The sequence below is a fragment of the Scyliorhinus torazame genome, unplaced genomic scaffold (genome assembly GCF_047496885.1).
Source record: "Scyliorhinus torazame isolate Kashiwa2021f unplaced genomic scaffold, sScyTor2.1 scaffold_862, whole genome shotgun sequence".
NCBI lineage: Eukaryota > Metazoa > Chordata > Chondrichthyes > Carcharhiniformes > Scyliorhinidae > Scyliorhinus > Scyliorhinus torazame.
In genome coordinates, this window is record NW_027308589.1 from 1 (window position 1) to 17,643 (window position 17,643).

Below are 17,643 nucleotides of genomic sequence, written 5' to 3' on the forward strand. Positions count from 1 at the left end.
GTTCCCATTCCACCCCTTTGACATGGTTGAGAAATACAAAAGTTGGAAACATCAAGTATGCAGTTTCCCTCTGCTCCATTTTTAGTCCCTACTTTATTTTTTAAAAAAAACGAAAGGATTACTAATTGCTTTAATTATTACTATTTTTGGCAAAACAGTCTATGCCCTAGCAATCCTAAAATAAATGTAGCTTTGAAAAAAAATTAAAGCTCAACAACAGTTGGCCAAAAACACTTAAAAACAGAGTATAGAATTCATTCACGTGGTTCGTTGTAGCTGTATTAAACAACACACCATTGAAGTTGAGTGGTTCCACTCTGTATATCCCCAGCCAGTCTTGACCATATGAAATGACATTCAAATACCATGGAGAGGACAGAAGAGTGTGAAACTTAGAGGCGGTTACAGCTGCCAGTTGCTGCTTGTAGCCACTTTTCCACACATGGATAATGGTGTCCGGCTTCAACTATAAAACCAAAAAGAAACATGTGCGAAGACAAGAAACCCAATGTCAGAAATTTCAGTGAGTTCTCTAACTTACAATGTTGAAAAATTAGATCTTAGAAAGTCAGGATGTGCATCATACTTGTAAAATTTAATACTACCATCTCACTGCCCACCAATAACTTCAATTCAGCAGACATGCAACGCAGGCTCCCCACCCACCCAACAAAAAGCTCAGATGCCCAAGAAAAAGTATCCATCGTTTGCCCAGAGACTAGTAAGGTTTCACCATAAGCAGAACAGCTAGATGAGATTGCAGAGAATGAATGTTCAGATAACAGCACAGAAAGTACCCTGGACTCATGCTGATCATTCAAAATTCTGACTGCTTCAGCCCATAGTAAAAATCAATCTGTACATCAAAGAGGCATAATACAAATGCAAGGAACATGGTATTAATGTAAAGTAAATTTATTTTTTATTTTGTGTATATTTAAAAATTACAGTGCACTCTTAAATAGAGCATCCACAAGTACTACTGTAATTAGGAAGGGACAAAATATGCTACATCATTCCTCACTTTAAATAATGAAATTAACCAACCATTGAAACGGAGAGGCTCAACTTGATGGTATTTTTGCCAGTCCTGTCCATAGGCAATGTAATCTAAGTACCAGGGTGCTGCAAGAATGGTTGTGAACCCAGCTAAAGTTACTTTAGATAACTCTGCTTTCATATTTCTCTCGATCCACACTTCAACTATAGTGTCTGGCTTAATCTGCAAAAATAAGTATATTTAAAATTTATACAGCCAACTATAAGTTACAAATTGTATTTTCTTTCTGAAAAATATTAATTTGGCACAAGTTGAATAATGAAGCAGCTACAGTACAAGCGGTGTTAAACAAACCTATTGTATCTTTTCCATTTTAGGAAGCCCGCTCTGGTGCTTGATGTACTGTTGAATGCAAGAAACCACTGGCCAAAATTTTAAATGCAGAATGTCTAAGTTAGGAACAGGAGTAGGCCATTCAGCCCCTCGGGCCTGTCCTGCCATTCAATGAGATGAAATGAAGGAAATGAAAATCGCTTGTCACAAGTAGGCTTCAATGAAGTTACTGTGAAAAGCCCCTAGTCGCCACATTCCGGCGCCTGTTCGGGGAGGCTGTTACGGGAATTGAACCGTGCTGCTGGCCTGCCTTCAAAGCCAGCGATTTAGCCGTGCTAAACAGCCCCTTCATCTACTAAAAGATCACGGCTGATCTGTGACCAACTCCGTATACCCGCCTTTGGCCCATATCCTTTAATATTTTTGCTTAACAAAAACCTTAAAGATTTAAAATTTATAACTGATCTAGCTTCAACTGCAGTTTCTGGGAAAGTGTTCCAAACTTCTACAAAGTTCTTTCTTTTTAAAAATCATCTTTATTGTCACAAGTAGGCTTACATTAATACTACAATGAAGCTGTGAAAATCCCCTAGTCGCCACATTCCAGTGCCTGTTCGGGTACACAGAGGGAGAATTCAGAATGTCCAAATTACGTAACAGTAATTCTTTCAGGACTTGTGGGTGGAAACTTGAGCCCCAGAGGAAACCCACACAGACACTGAGAACATGCAGACACCACAGAGTGACCCAAGCCAGGAATCAAACCTGGGACCATGAAACAAGTGCTACAATCTCTCCCGATTCAAGAGTCTGGCAACAGCGGGGAAGAAGCTGTTTGAGTGTTCTGACTTTTGTATCTCCTGCCTAATGGAAGAGAGAATAACCTGGGTGGGAAGAATCTTTTGATTAGGTTGACTGTTTTCCCAAGGCAGTGGGAGGTGTACTGCCTGCTCTTCTCGTCATAGTATTTACATGGCTGGTCCAGTTTAGTTTCTGGTCAACAGCAAACCCAGAGTGTTGATGGTTCTCTATCTACTCAAATCTCCTCTTCAGGGAGGACAACCCCAGTTTCTCAAATAAATCCTCATTTAGTAAATGTTTTCTGCATCCTCGCTTTATAGTTCCATTTGAAAACAATTCTTTGCAAATAAAATTTTTTAAAAAAAGGGAAAATAGTTTAGATTCTGGTCTACAAAAATAGATGACAAGAAATTGATATACTATTACCCCAGTAATTGCTCCAGGTCCATTTTACACACTATACCCATGTGGAAGTTAATGAATTCGTTCATTTAGATGAACAAGATTACCCCAAGTGGCATAATCTCTCCAGCAGTTGAATTACACTGGAAAAATCGGATTGAAAGAGTCATATCCAGGTTAAATTACAATCCAGACACAATCCCAAACATAGTTAATCTAAAAATGATAAAGTGGGAACATTATTTTGGGCGAGTCTGTAACAAAATCTGGAACAGTTTACTGTTTTGTCCTTGGTTAGGAACACGAAAATCAGAGCAAGGGTAGGCCATTTTGCCCACTGAAACTGCTCTGCTCTGCCATAAGAACACAGCTGATCATCCATCCACTTCAAAAAGGGCAATTTTCCCCTGCACCACCCAAAATCAACTGATCTCTATTGAATATACTCGATGATAGCCTCCTCAGCCCTGTGGGGTAGAGAATTCCAAAGGTTCACCACTCAGGTGAAGAAATCCCTCGTTATTTCAGTCCTAAGAGTCCCCTTATTCTGAGACGGCCTCTCCTGGTTTTAGCTGTAATCAGCAAGAGGAAACATCCTACCTGCATCATTCTTGTAGAGCCTGGTTAAGAATTTTTATGCTTCAAATGAGATGATCTCTCATTCTTTCAATTGGCCAGTCTCCACAACCTCTCCTCTGCAGACAATCCCACCACCCCAGGGATTAGTCTGGTGATCTGTTGCACTCCCTCTATGGCAAGAACATCCTTTCCTTACGCAAGGAGACAAAAATTGAACTCAATACTCCAGGTGTGGCGCAAGATATATTCAAGAGGCAGCTAGATGTAGCACTTAGGGCGAATGGGATCAAAGGCTACAGGGAGAAAGCAGGATTAGGCTATGGAGTTGGATGATCAGCCATGATAGTGATAAATGGCAGAGCATGGTCGAAGGGCCAAAAGGCCTCCTCCTGCTCCTATCTTGTATCTATGCAAGATATCTTTACTCCAGTCTTCAAATACTCATGCAATAAAAAGGCCAACTTAGGAATACTGCATTTTCCCTACCAGTGGATAACTTCATACATTTGTCCACGTTATATTTCATCCACCATGTTCTTGCCAATCACTTGGCCCACCCAATTCCCCTTGAAGCCTCTTTTTCATTTTCCATGAACTAAAATTCCAACCTAGTTTGTCATCAGCAATCTTAAGAGTGATAGAGATTGTGAATAGCTAGAGATTGTGAATGTCTAAGGCCCCAAACACCCATTAGTAACAGCCTGCCAACTCAAGATTACCCATTTATTCCTTCTTTAAAACCAATTCTCAATCCATGCCAGCACACTACCCCCCCCAAATCAACATTAGGAAAATAAAGCACTATTGCAAAGCAACTGAACTTCGAAGGGTATAGACAACATGGTGAACCTGCTCCAAAAGTACCATATTATATCTAAAACAAGTTGGAGGAAAGCACAAACAGGTTTTACAGATTGGTTTTAAAATAAATATTTTGTTTAAATAATTTGCTTAGTGGTATTTCCTCCAATAAATTAATACCATGAACCCTTGTAAACATTAAGATACAAACAAGCCATGCAATGCCAAGCACAAAAGCAGAAGCCAAAAAGATAGGAAACAAAACATGGAAATGTTCAACAGATTGTACATGTCACATGCCGATTCTGCTCCCTTAAATAGTATTCTACTGGAAACACCAAGACTATATTGCATAGTGTAGGTTTTATACAATATATGCTGGCCAAGTTAACTATATACTTACCTTCGCTCCATTATCAAAGACTTCCTGCCAGACCATGTAACCCTTCATATTGGCTGTTACAATATCCAAAACACTGCAATTAAGCACACATGCAGTTAGTATATTAATCTGCAAAAAGCAGCTAAATTACCAAGAGGTACATGTGTCTAGCTACAGCATTAATTGCATGAAACCTTTTACACAGTTTTATCCATTAAACACACTAGTATTGCAACTGGTCAGGTTCCTCATGCCACTACCTGGAAATGGTGAGTGACAAATGTGGCTTCAGGTTGGTTTGGGCAAAATTATATTAATGGCGCATATCTACTGTAAAAATGAATGAAGCTAATGACACTTGTTTACTTATGCCTAAACTGTTGAGGGAAAGTGCAAATATCCAAAAAATTACTGCTCATGTTGCATAGCTCTTTTAGCTTTGCAGAATGGCACCTGACAATCTGATAATGTGTAAAGTTGCTGTATTTTTAGTAGAAAGTAAGGTCATATTTAGATTAAGCACACTAAGAGCAGGACGGTGGCGCAGTGGTTAGTACTGCTTCCTCACGGCACCAAGGTTCGATCCGGCTCTGGGTCACTGGCCGTCTGGAGCTTGCACATTCTCAGTATTTGTGTGGGTTGCGTCCCCACAACCCAAAAGATGTGCAGGGTAGTTGAATTGGCCACACTAAATCGCCATTTAAATTGGAGAAAATGAATTGGGTATTCTAGTTTTCTATTTTTAAAAAAGTACACTGTATAAAATTATTTTTTTTTTTTTTTTTTTTAAATATAGTGTACTAGCTTCCAGTCAATATCTGACACTGAAAATTAACTATTAACAAGCCTGGAGTCTCATTCTTTCAGGTATAAAAGTCGAATTTGAAAGATCCCGGTCCCCAATCTTGGTCTATTTCTGCATTTCAGTCACACAATCACATCTATACTTCCTTTGCAACCTTTAAATATGTGATTCAGAGAGTTGCCAGTTTACTTGGGGCCCAGGCACATGTGTTTCCAATGCGCGTTTTATCAACTTCATAAATGAAAATAATTGAGGATCCAGCACGTTAGTACTTTAATTTGCAACTTCATTGATGTTTAAGTTGCAATTTCATTGATACAAAATTAAGTTTCTAGGTTTCATAACAAGAGATGGGACATAAAAGGTTGAATGAGGCACCACTGAAAGATAAACTGCTGGTGAAACATTGGAAGTGCTCAGTTTTGGACGTCACAAGTCAGGGATGATTTACTGATCTTAGATAGCAACGGTGAACTAGGCCTGGGATGAAAGCAGACTCAAGTCAGAGCCCTAACTGTTATTCCACCCATTACACCTGATCTCTCTCGATCAAGCAATCCCATTCCTCTATCCTTTAAAAGTTTTGTTCCCTCCCATTTAAAATTTGTTTGCTTCCACCACTTTCTGTATGTCATTGCTTGACCTCCAACTATGTAAAAAAAAACTCAACCTCTGGGCTTCATTATAATACTCTTAATTGATCACCCAATAGCTTGTGAATTTCCTCCCATGATATATTTCTCAAAGTAAAGCCCCAGAATTGCTTTTCTAAAAATAAAATTGGATAAATCAATGTTTTACTCACTGAAGACTGAAGTAATAATAAATAATAAAAAGGACCATGAGTAACAAACATTGACCGGAATGGCCTCATCATTCAAATGGGGTTGTGCCAAATAACCAAAAGTTCTATTGCAGAGTGCAAGTTGATATCTACAATTCAGTTAGTAAGAGTAACTAAAACCTGTTGCATTGATTGCAGCAAGAGCCTGTACAAACAATAAAAAATATTTAGATTAATTCATATCTTATGTCAGACAATGCAAAAATAGAAGGCTCCTGAGCAAATGAATAGGAATGCACAATACAGAGAGTGACAAAATGAGAAGATCATTACTAAAAATAACAAAACGGTAATGTATCAAAATGCTTACTTTTGAATATAGAAAGACTCAAGTTTCCTGTAATCACTTCCAAAACCTTGCTTTTGCATGAACTGGGTAACAGCAGGATTAGATTTCCTACAGGAAAAATATAAAACTGGAAGGTCAAAATGAGCAAACTGGCTCCAGGCAATATTTTTGTTTTATTCAACAAGGATGAGCAGACTGGCTCCAGCCAATATTTTTGTTTTATTCAACAAGGATTTAACAAGTATGCATGCTTCATACAAATCAATGACACTCGTACAGCAATATTGGTGCAATTTTAGGTATTCTATGAAACAAGTGTGCAGGTTTGAACAGGTCTACCTGGTTATGACCAACGACTAGTAACTTTATTTACACCTTCATAATGCAGGATGTGCAGTCCAAAGTCTCAACCTGATCCAAATGACAAGGTTTTAGAAATATCGCATCAAACCACCCCCCCCAAAAAAAAGCTATCGGCATCAATGCAGAACAGGTAGAGCACAAAACAGAAGTCATTGCAAGCATAGAAACAAACAAGACAGAGTGAATCAGTGGCAATATCCCCAACATCTTCTCTCCTCCAAGCATACAGGCAATACTACACACTTGCACCACATCCATAGCTTCAAACAAAGAAAAATCCTGAGAACTCTAGAGCCAAGGGGAAATTACACAGACATCCCAGAACACAAGTCGAACTGTCCTCCGGCCCCAGGATAGAATAGAAAACCATTGTTTGACTGCGCGAGGCTACAAGAGAGGATTGGGTGCTACAAGTCCAAGGAAACTTCAGACCTCAAAACTCAAGGTCTCCCACAGAAAATTAAGTGCAAGAGTAAAGAACAAAGATCCAAGCTACCAAACCCTGTCCACTGGATCCCAGGTGAAAATGAAAATCGCTTATTGTCACAAGTCGGCTCCAAATGAAGTTACTGTGAAAAGCCCCTTGTCGCCACATTCCGGCACCTGTTCGGGGAGGCTGGTATGGGAAGGTCTAAGGAAGGAACAGGCCACGAGACCATCAACAATGACATACCCCTTAAGGGGACAACAGGATAACTAGGAGGCCCTTGGTCAAGGAGAATATAGTCAGATTCCAGCCGACAAAAGGGGAACATGGAGGGAGGGGGACGTCAGGGCACCCTCCAAGAGGAGAGCACCGTGGGAGCCACCCCGCCCACCCCAGCACAAGGAAACCCATCCTGCCAACCAGGACCACTCTAGTAAAAGGATGAGGTCTACCACAATACAGCATATCCCGCCATCTTGCATCACCGCAATTAGCTCAGGTGAAAATCACAGCAAAGTGAGGGACACATTGGAAGGAACACCTCCAGGGTCTCTCCGAAGGAAGAAGAGTAAATAACAAGATTCGAACCACTGCCCAAGGCATTTCAAAAGGACAAGAACCAGCCAAGTAAGCCACAAGGTGGTCTTACTCCTACGCCAGGGAAGTGGAGAAAAAGGATAACCATTTTGTACAATACTCGGTCTGTCCTAAAATAATCACCTGCCCAGGTTAGATCCAGCCACACCGGACTCCTCCAGTGTCCCAAAAAGGAGCACCCTGTTCCTGGGGAAAACAGGATACCGAGCATGGTGCCAGATCTGGCCTAGTCCAGCACCATCATAAGGAAACTCAGAACCTGACCCAGGACTGTCCCAACTCTTATACCCCACTTACAGTTCCATAAGAGGACAAGCCCCTCCACACAAGGATGTACAGCGGAGGCCTAGTCAAGGGGGAACCCCAACCAGAGGAAGAGCCACCTAGCTCTAACAGGGGAGGGGGTGCCTTCCGCGATCAGATGGGACAGAATTAATCCTACCATCCCCAATGCAGCTCTGCTCATTTTTCTTCTACATGAAGTACCCCACCCCTCTCCCCAAATCCAGGATTGTCAGACAATGAGGCCCACACATATTAAGATAAAGACTGTGCACAATTCCCACATTCCTGTCAACATTATATAAAAATGTGTTAAAATTGTGATAGCTGGGGCGGAATGGTGATGCAGTGGTTAGCACTGCTGCCTCATGGCACTGAGGACCCAGGTTTGATCCTGGCCCACTGTCCATGTGGAGTTTGCACATTGTCCCAGTATTTGCATGAGTCTCACCCAATAACCCAAAGATGTGTAGGCTAGGTGGATTGGCCACACTAAGTTACCCCTTGGGGGAAGAAAATTGGGTACTCTAAATTCAAAAATCAGGATAGCCATCAATATGGATAATGAACACCCACATTATTCACTTCCTTGTAAAATGGAGAAAATGGACATGAAGCAGGCAACAATGTGGTCAACAGGGAGCAAAGTCCAGGATAATAGGAGATGTGAGGCAGTCCTCAGGATAAAGACTTCTCCACTGGTACATCAAGAAAGCAGAATCAAGAATGAAGCAGGGTCAGATCAATAAGCACTCTTCAGGATCTCTCAAGGGTTCTAACGATCAAAGCACAAGACATCATTTCTTCCAGCATGCAGGGTGGGAGGAGGAATGACTTGACTAGTTTGGCCACCTCCAAGCCCTCATGACCAATAGGACAACACAGGACCAGTGGCTGGAAGATCAACCCAACCAAAGGCCCTGAAGCCAACAAGTGTGCCCCATCAAATTTAATTTCTCTAGTCTCCAGATAGAGATCACCAAAACATGGCATCCAATTCTCAAACCCAAATTGGGATCTGCACCACCTCATCCTGGGAACCATGCTCAGCAACACTCCCTCTTTCTCCCTCCTGGCTAAGTCAGGATGGATGGCAGGCCATGCAGCAGGAATTCAACATTATGGAGGTGGGCACTCAGCAGGGACAGTGCTCCACTGCAAGAGCCTCCTCATCAGCCTCCATAAAAACACCATGCAACTCTTGGAATTGAGCTTTGATGGCCTGCACCACAGACCAAGACTTTCAGATAAAACAGCATCTCTGTTGGCAGCCATCATGTCGATGCACACCACAGCAGTCAGGGTAGGAGCCCACTCAAAAGCAACTGGCACCAAAGGCAGTGCCCCACCTCAGCCCCTTTCAGCTGCCACGAGAGCAACGATTTAACATCCTATCCCTGCTCTATCATATAAAAACAACCACCAGAACGTAAACCAAGAAAAGGCAAAAATAAAATGTACACAGGATGAAGAGCAGAGCCAGAGTGTGCAAAATCGCAGCCACTCCTATGCTCACATCAAGTGACATCCCACCCCCAAGTGATTTTTTTTAAAAACACTGTTGCAAGCACAAATCCAGTTTTCCTTTACAAAATGCAGAGTTGCAGACTAAAAATCATCAGGCACTTTAAAAAAAAATAAAAAAAATTCTAGAATATGGAAATCGCTGGCTAGGCCAACATTTGTATTGCCCTTGAAGGAGGTGGTGGGTTGCCCACAGTGCTGTTTGGGAAGGAATTCCGGACAGGATCTTAAACCAGTGAGAGTGAAGGAATGGTGACATAGTTCAAAGTCAGGATGGCGAGTGGCTTGGAGGGAAAATTGTAGGTGGTGATTTTCCATGCATCTGCTGCCCTTGTCCTAGGCGGTAGAGGGCTCTGGTTTGGAAGGCACCGTCAAAGATACCGTGGCAAGTTACTGCAATGCATCTCGTACATGGTACACACTGCTGCCACTGTGTGTCAATGGTAGAGGGAGTGGATGTGAGAGGCAGTGGATAGGGTGAGAATCAAGCAGGCTGCTTTGTTAGGCAGCAGTCATTGTACGAATGCTATGGTAGGCAGACATGCCTGCAACAAATTGATTTGTAACAAGAGCAAGTGGAATACTTGCTTGTTTCCTCACTTGGGTTTCTCACTACCTGGTGAGCACCTAGTCAGGCAGCAGCACCCTTCAGGATTCAGTGTTAGTATTAAGTCATTTTTGTTGGGGGGGACACAAATTCCCAATTCAAGGCAGCATTCTGTGCCATTGCATAAAACTATCTCCCAAGAGATATTAAACAAAGAAATATTTATTCATTAGTTGCACAACAGGCTGTAGTTATCAACAGATTTCTGGACTTCAACCACATACAAATTCCAGTACGGCATTTGGGGCGGCACGGTAGCACAATGGTTAACACTGTTGTTTCACAGCACCACGGACCCGACACAGCGTCACGGACCCGGGTTAGATTCCCACCTTGGATCACTGTCAGTGAGGAGTCCGCACAATCTCCCAGCGTCTGGGTGGATTTCCTCTCAAGTCCCGAGATATGTGCTTGTTAGGTGAATTGGACATTCTGAATTCTCCCCATGTACCCGAACAGGCGCTGGAGTGTGGCGACTAGGGGATTTTCACAGGAACGTCATTGCAGTGTTAGTGTAAACCTACTTATGACACTAATAGATTACTATTATTACAGTTGTATTGTTTTGTTTCTAATTTAGAGTACCCAATTCATTTATTCCAATTAATGGCAATTTAGCATGGCCAATCCACCTACCGTACACATCTTTTGGGTTGTGGGGGCGAAACCCACGCAAACATGGGGAGAACGTGCAAACTCACACGGACAGTGACCCAGAGCCGGGATTGAATCTGGGACCGTGGCACCGTGATGCAGCAGTGCTAACCACTGTGACTCCTTGCTGCCCTTGAGTTGTATTGTTGAAATGCCACATAGTTTGGTTCTTGACTGCATCAAGAAAGCTGACATCTCCCAATTAGCAAGATAATTATTCAACTAAATAGGATAAGGGCTCAATAGTTCAAGTGAGGGCAGCACAGTAGTTGGCACAATTGCTTCACGCTCCAGGGTCCCAGGTTCCATTCCCTGCTTGGGTCACTATCTGTGCGGAGTCGGCACCAGTTTCCTCTGGCTGCCTCCCACAGTCCAAAGATGTGCAGGTTAGGTGGATTGGCCATGATAAATTGCCTTAAGTGTCCAAAAAGGTGAGGTGTGGTTACTGGGATATGGGGATAGGGTGAAGGCACGGGCTTAAGTAGGGTGCCCTTTCCAAGAGCCGGTGTAGACATGGGCCGAATGGTCTCTTCTGGACTGTAAATTCTACGATTCTAAGAATGAATAAAGCAAGGTAGTCAGGTGGGGAAATAAAAGTGAATAATTTACATACCAGCATTCAAAGTTCACTTCATCTCCTCCCAAATGGATATAATTATCTGGAAATACAAAGCTGACCTCTTTAAAGAGTCGATTCAAAAAATCATAGGTTGTATTTAGAGAGGGATTTATAGGTCCAAATGTTCCAGAAGGTTTCGCACCACTGTAACATGGAGTAAGAAGGTTTTTTATGCCTAGACAAAAGAGGGAAGGGAAAGTTGATTACTCAAGCAAGGTCATTATGACACTGTTTATTTAATTACGCAACTATAAAAATTCTACCCACTTACGGTGGGGTTTAAGTGAACACTTTCTTTAAAATTTTGGGTTGGTGTGTTCAAAGCCCATGTTGGGCAACAAAATATTTTCCTATTCAGTGTCAAACATTGATTAAGTCAGCATGACTCGGTGCGGAAGATGGTGGATCCTTTTTGCTTCAAATGCTCGAACTGCAACCAAAAATAACTCTTTTCCTCAAGACACTAATTTTCTTAGCACTTCCCACACCAACCATCCGCCAATTTTGTGTAAGGCTGACAATTGCTTTTAACATTACTCTGGTGTTAGGCAAGGTCACATCCGAGGCTCAGCTCCCGAGACTTCTATCCATGTGGCTAATCCGCCGACACCGTCGATTATTTTCTCAAATTTTCATCAATTCAACTTTAACAGCTATTACAAGTTGATGTTACCAGAAATTGGTGTAAAGTAAACCAAGTAACAATAATCATCTGTATAAAAATTAATTCTAACTTTGTTGATATTACATTTGGCTCTTGGTTTCCACTCACTCAAACTATGAATAGTCCCTCTCCATTTGTCTTACCACAATTTTGAACAATTTTCAGATCTCCACTTTAAAAACTGCTCTACTGTAATTTCTCCATTCTCATAGCCAAGGCCTCTCATCCCTACCTCTGAAGTGACATGATCTACTTGTACATGCCACTAAATACTGCCGAGAGAAAAAAGCAAAAGCAGCATTTTATGGTTTCTCCATTCAGAAAATGTATCATTTTGCAATCAATCAATTAAGAACCTTTAACCACCCCTAGCTGTTACTTAGCAATGCACTTCCCACAAAGAATTACCCAAGTTTTTAAGCAAAATTACAAACATGCAAACAGAATATTATTGGATAATAAGCTTGTGGAGTGACTGTTTTCTTTAACCTGTGGGATCAGAAAATTGAATAAGCTCTTTTTTAAAACTGGAATTTTACTTGGTCATATGGCACTGTTCAGACAAAAAGAAAAGATCTCCTCCCTCCTGCACCAGCATTAGAATTGGAGCATGACACAATGATAATTGTGAAAATAACTCTGCTCTCACCCAGAGCATTAAAAAGGACTGGGCTGGGCAGCTTGGTGGCACAGTGGTTAGCACTGCTGCCTCCTGGCACTGAGGACCAGGGCTTGATCCTGGCCCCAGGCCGCTGTCCGTGTGGAGTTTGCACATTCTCTGATGATCTGTATCGGTGTTACCCCCAACAACCAAAAAAGATGTGCATGGTAGGTGAATTAGCCACACTAAAATCAGCCCTTAAGAACTATTCCTGGCTGGAAGGTCCAACTCGCTCTTGCATTGAATGATGAACTATGATATCTGTGCTGGTCCTAAACAACCACCTAACTATCCTAATCGCATTTTCCAACACTTGACCCATAGCCTTGTATGCCATGGCATCACAGGACATCTAAATACTTAAAATGTTACAGGGTCTCCACCATCTTTTCAGGCAGTGAGTTTCAGACTCCCACCACCCTCTGGGTGAAAAAGCTTTTTCTCCCTACATTCCCTCCAAACCTCCTACCCCATGGTCATTGATCCCTCAAACATTTCTTCCGGTCTACTCTATTCACGCCCATCAATTTTATACATCTCAATCATGTCCCTTATCAGTCTCCTCTGCTCCAAGGAAAACAACCTCAGTCTATACAATCTGTTTATAATTAAAACTCTCCAGTCAGAAAAACACCCTTCAACCATCACCCTCTGCGTCCTGCCACTCAGCCAATTCCGGATCCAATTTGCCAAATTTCCTTAGATCATCAGTTTCCCAAGCTATCAGTCTCCCACTGAAGTTCAAGTATTGCCTGCACACCCTGATTAGCTTCAATCAAGTTGGTCAGACGTTACTTGCTCTTAGCAAACCCATGCTGACTGTTCTCGATTAATCACTGCCTCTCTAAATGCAGATTAAATCTGATACTTTTTGTTTCCAATAGTTTCCCCACCACTGAGGTTAGACTGACTGGCCTGCAGTTTCCTGGTTTATCTCTTCTTAATAATGGTGCCACTCTATAAAGGAATTGCATTGGTATTTGTTACAAATGGTCATTGAATTTTACATATTTGTCCAAAATTTAAGTATTCAGGAATATTCCAATCAATTCTCATTTTAAATTTTTTTTTTTTTTTTTTTTTTAAAACTTCCTCTTACCCATCTGTAATTTAAGTTTCTAAGAAATATAGATTCTGAACTTAATTAGGAATGCAAACAGGCTGTGTGATGCCTAAAGTGTCCAAGTGAGGAAGGGCTGCCGCTCACTACTATGCTCATCAGCAATCACAGCTGCATTGCATAAAAGTTTAGAGCTGCTTTGTATGGACTAGTCATTTAAAACAGGTAAAGCTGTATTCCTTTGCCTCGTTTCCCTGGCCCAAATGCATCACCTCACACGGGCAGCATGGTAGCACACGTGGCTACACAGCACCAGGGTCCCAGGTTCGATTCCCTGCTGGGTCACTGTCTGTGCGAGTCTGCAGTTCTCCCCCCTGTCTGCGTGGGTTTCCTTCGGGTGTTCCAGTTTCCTCCCACAGTCCAAAGACGTGCAGGTTAAGTGGATTGGCCATGCTAAATTGCCCTTAGTGTCCAAAAAAGGATAGGAGGGGTTATTGGGATATGGGGAAAGGTGTGAGGGTTTAAGTGGGTCGGTGCAGACTCGATGGGCCAAATGGTCTCCTTCTGCACAGTATGTTCTATGAAAGGGTAAAATTGTTTATTTAGGTGCTAATCCACTCACCTTTCCATGACTGTGTGTGCCCTGGAGAATCAAACTCTGGAATGACCCGAATCCCTCTCTCACGAGCATACTCAATAACCATTTTCACATCTGCCAATGTATAAATGTGCGTAACTGGATGGAATGCACCCTACAAAAAAAAAAAAAAAAAGGACAACAATTCAGGCCAGCATTATAAACAGAATCCCAGCAGCACAAGGATGCCAGCTAGAGATTTGACATATGGCGCAGATTTTCTTAATTAAGTTACAAATCAATAAACATTTTTTTTTTTTTTTTTTAAATGTTTCATTTATCAAAGCAACTTAATGAACTACTGAACAATATTTGAAGAAAAGTAAATCCAGGTGCATACAGAGTCAGACATGGGGCGTCATTCTCCGACCCCCCGCCGGGTCGGAGAATGGCCGTTGGCCGCCGTGAATCCCGCCCCCGCCGAAGTCTCCGGTACCGGAGATTGGGCGGGAATCGGGCCGCGCCAGTTGGCGGGACCCCCCCGTTCAATTCTCCGGCCCGAATGGGCCGAAGTCCCGCCCAGAAATTGCCTGTCCCGCCAGTGTAAATCAAACCTGGCATTTACCGGCGGGACCAGGCGGCGTGGGCGGGCTCCGGGGTCCTGGGGGGGGGGGGGGGGGCGCGGGGCGATCTGACCCCGGGGGGTGCCCCACGGTGGCCTGGCCCGTGATCGGGGCCCACCGATCCGCGGGCGGGCCTGTGTCGTGGGGGCACTCTTTCCCTTCCGCCTCCGCTACGGCCTCCACCATGGCAGAGGCGGAAGAGACTCTCCCCACTGCGCATGCGTGGGAAACTTTCAGCGGCCGCTGACGCTCCCGCGCATGCGCCAGGAAACTGTCAGCGGCCGCTGACGCTCCCGCGCATGCGCCGCATTTCCGCTCCAGCTGGCGGGGCAACAAACGCCATTTCCGCCAGCTGGCGGGGCGGAAATCCCTCCGGCGTCGACCTAGCCCCTCAATGTTGGGGCTAGTCCGCCAAAGATGCGGAGCATTCTGCACCTTTGGGCCGGCGCGATGCCTGTCTGATTGGCGCCGTCTTTGGCGCCAGTCGGCGGACATCACGCCGTTGGGGGAGAATTTCGCCCATGATCCTGGGCTACACAGAAAGGAAAAAATAGTTACAATTTTGATGTTGCTATCCACTGCAAATAGGGTACAGAAGTTTCAACTGAGGCACAGCCATCAAATTGGAGGGTCAAAAACAAGGCCACCTACTCTGGGACGAGGCCAGAGATTTCAATCTGTTGTGAGACTACACCAACGTTACAAAAAGAGGGGCAAAGTCATGGAGACTTTAGGAACATTGGGATAAGAATTATATGTTCCAGGTAACAGGATATAGTGTTGCTCAATGGCTCCCATCTTCATTAATCAAAGGGAAATACAGCACGGTGACAGTGATTAGCACAGCTTCCTCACAGCACCAGGGACCCGGGTTCAATTTTGACCTCAACGGTCTGTGTGGAGTTTACAAGTTCTCCCAGTATCTGTGTGGGTTCCCTCCAGGTGCTCTGGTTTCCTCAGTCCAAAAGATGTGCAAGTTAGCTGGGGTTACAGAGATAGGGGGGGGGGGGGGGGCTCCTTGCTGCACTTGAGTAGTTAGGAAGTCAAATGTTACATTGGCCTTCATTAAAAGAGGAATGCAGTACAGGAACAAGGATGTCTTACTGCAGCTGTGCAAAGCCTTGGTGAAGCTACACCTGGAGCAGTGTGTGCATTTTGGTCTCCTTATCCAAGAAAGGATATACTTGCCAGAGGGAGTGCAGTGAAGGTTCACCAGACGGATTCCTGGGATGGCAGGATTGTCTTACAAGGAGAGATTAGGTTGACTCGGCCTTTATTCACTGGAGTCAAGAATGAGGGGGCATCTCAAATGAAACAAAATTCTAACAGTTGGACAGACTAAAATGCAGGGAAGATATCCCTGAACAAGGGGTCAGTGTCTTAGATTATGCAGTAGGCCGTTTAGGACTAAAAGGAGGAGGAGACACCTCTTCACTCAGAGGATGGTGAACCTGTGGAATTTTCTACCACAAGGCTGTGGAGTCACTGAACGCATTAGATTCCTCAATACTAGTCATCATGGGTAGGAGGAGAGAGAGGATCACAACCATGATCACCTTGAATGGGTGAGCAGAGTGGATGGGCCAAATGGCCTACTTCTACTTTCCATGTTAACCATTATTGCCAAATTGGAGTAGACCACGTCAGATACCAAAGTTCAGCTCTCCAGGACGATCCAGAGCTGTTTTGACCGAAACTCTTAGCATCTTTTCTACTGACCATCTGCATAAACCAGTTTTCTATTATAATGGACGGGAAGTTTTGGAATGAAATCTTGGCTCAAAAGTCCGTAACTTAAGTGGAGGGAGAGTCACAAGGCCACTAATTAGTTAAGAAAAAGAAACATGAAAAGTTGGATTATACAATTATTACTTTACTTCCCCCATAGCTAACCAATTACACAGATTCTAAGATTAACTACATTATAGACTACATTTTAAGATGCTATGGACTCATGACACAAGACCCCTTTAAGTACAAAAGTTATCAGTGGTCAAATACATGCACTTTGCTCTGAACCAAGTTAGTGTCTGTTAATTTCTCCTCTCCTCAGAATTCCCCCCAGGTGGTCATGCAAGTTTCCAAACTCCACTCCCAAAAACTCACTTTAAAAATCTTCTCATAATAATGCTTTCCCTTAGCAGTTTGCATTCTGAAATAGAGACTAGGTTTTCCCAAATGACAGTGAATCCAGTCGAGGATTTTACACCAACCCCTTTAGGACTTTTGCCTTGACTGTTATGCAAACTCTTGATACCCAACTGTAAAAATGGCATCAAATGTTTGATTCATCTCTGAAAGCTGTTGCCCCACTTAAAAATTGACTCTTCACAGACTCACTTTACTCTTCCTCGAATTCTTCGTAATAATACCTTGTTCACTGCTCACTTAACTGGAGTCTTAAAAATGTTCTTTTTATCCCAATTCCTTGGTAATTTGGATTGTATCTTGTTCTTTAGGAAGCTTGCATCTTTGCAACTCCCTTGTCCTGTCAGAGTTGAAAGGTTCACTCCCCAGTGTCCGATGTTACAGACGCCCAGTCAGCTCTCAACCATGGATAAGAGACTGAACCAGCCAGCTTTAAGACAGTGCAGAAAGATCAATTTGTTCCAGGAGTGATGATATAAGAAACAGTGCATTACTTGGCTATTTTAAAATATAAAATAAAATAAAACAAATATTTAAACTTAGACTCTTCAACACCAACGGATTAGATGTAGTTTCTTAACCTTAACACACTAGTTCCCAT

General features: G+C 43.0%; 1 protein-coding gene across 2 annotated transcripts in view; it reads right to left on the reverse strand.

Moving 5' to 3' along the window:
• Window positions 1-160: 160 nt before the first annotated feature.
• The window catches only part of LOC140406764 (beta-hexosaminidase subunit beta-like), a 35,707-nt gene continuing 18,224 nt past the window's right edge, over window positions 161-17,643 (reverse strand). The window contains exons 6-11 of one of the 2 annotated variants that reach the window (XM_072494704.1): window positions 14,317-14,446; window positions 11,304-11,484; window positions 6,258-6,344; window positions 4,320-4,392; window positions 1,048-1,222; window positions 284-466 (exon numbers count right to left, since the gene is read on the reverse strand). In XM_072494704.1, the coding sequence (XP_072350805.1) occupies window positions 393-466; window positions 1,048-1,222; window positions 4,320-4,392; window positions 6,258-6,344; window positions 11,304-11,484; window positions 14,317-14,446 (720 nt within the window). In that variant the 3' untranslated portion in view covers window positions 284-392. Of the gene's footprint in view, window positions 467-1,047; window positions 1,223-4,319; window positions 4,393-6,257; window positions 6,345-11,303; window positions 11,485-14,316; window positions 14,447-17,643 lie in introns of both variants that reach the window. The other variant, XM_072494703.1, reaches the window with a different exon arrangement.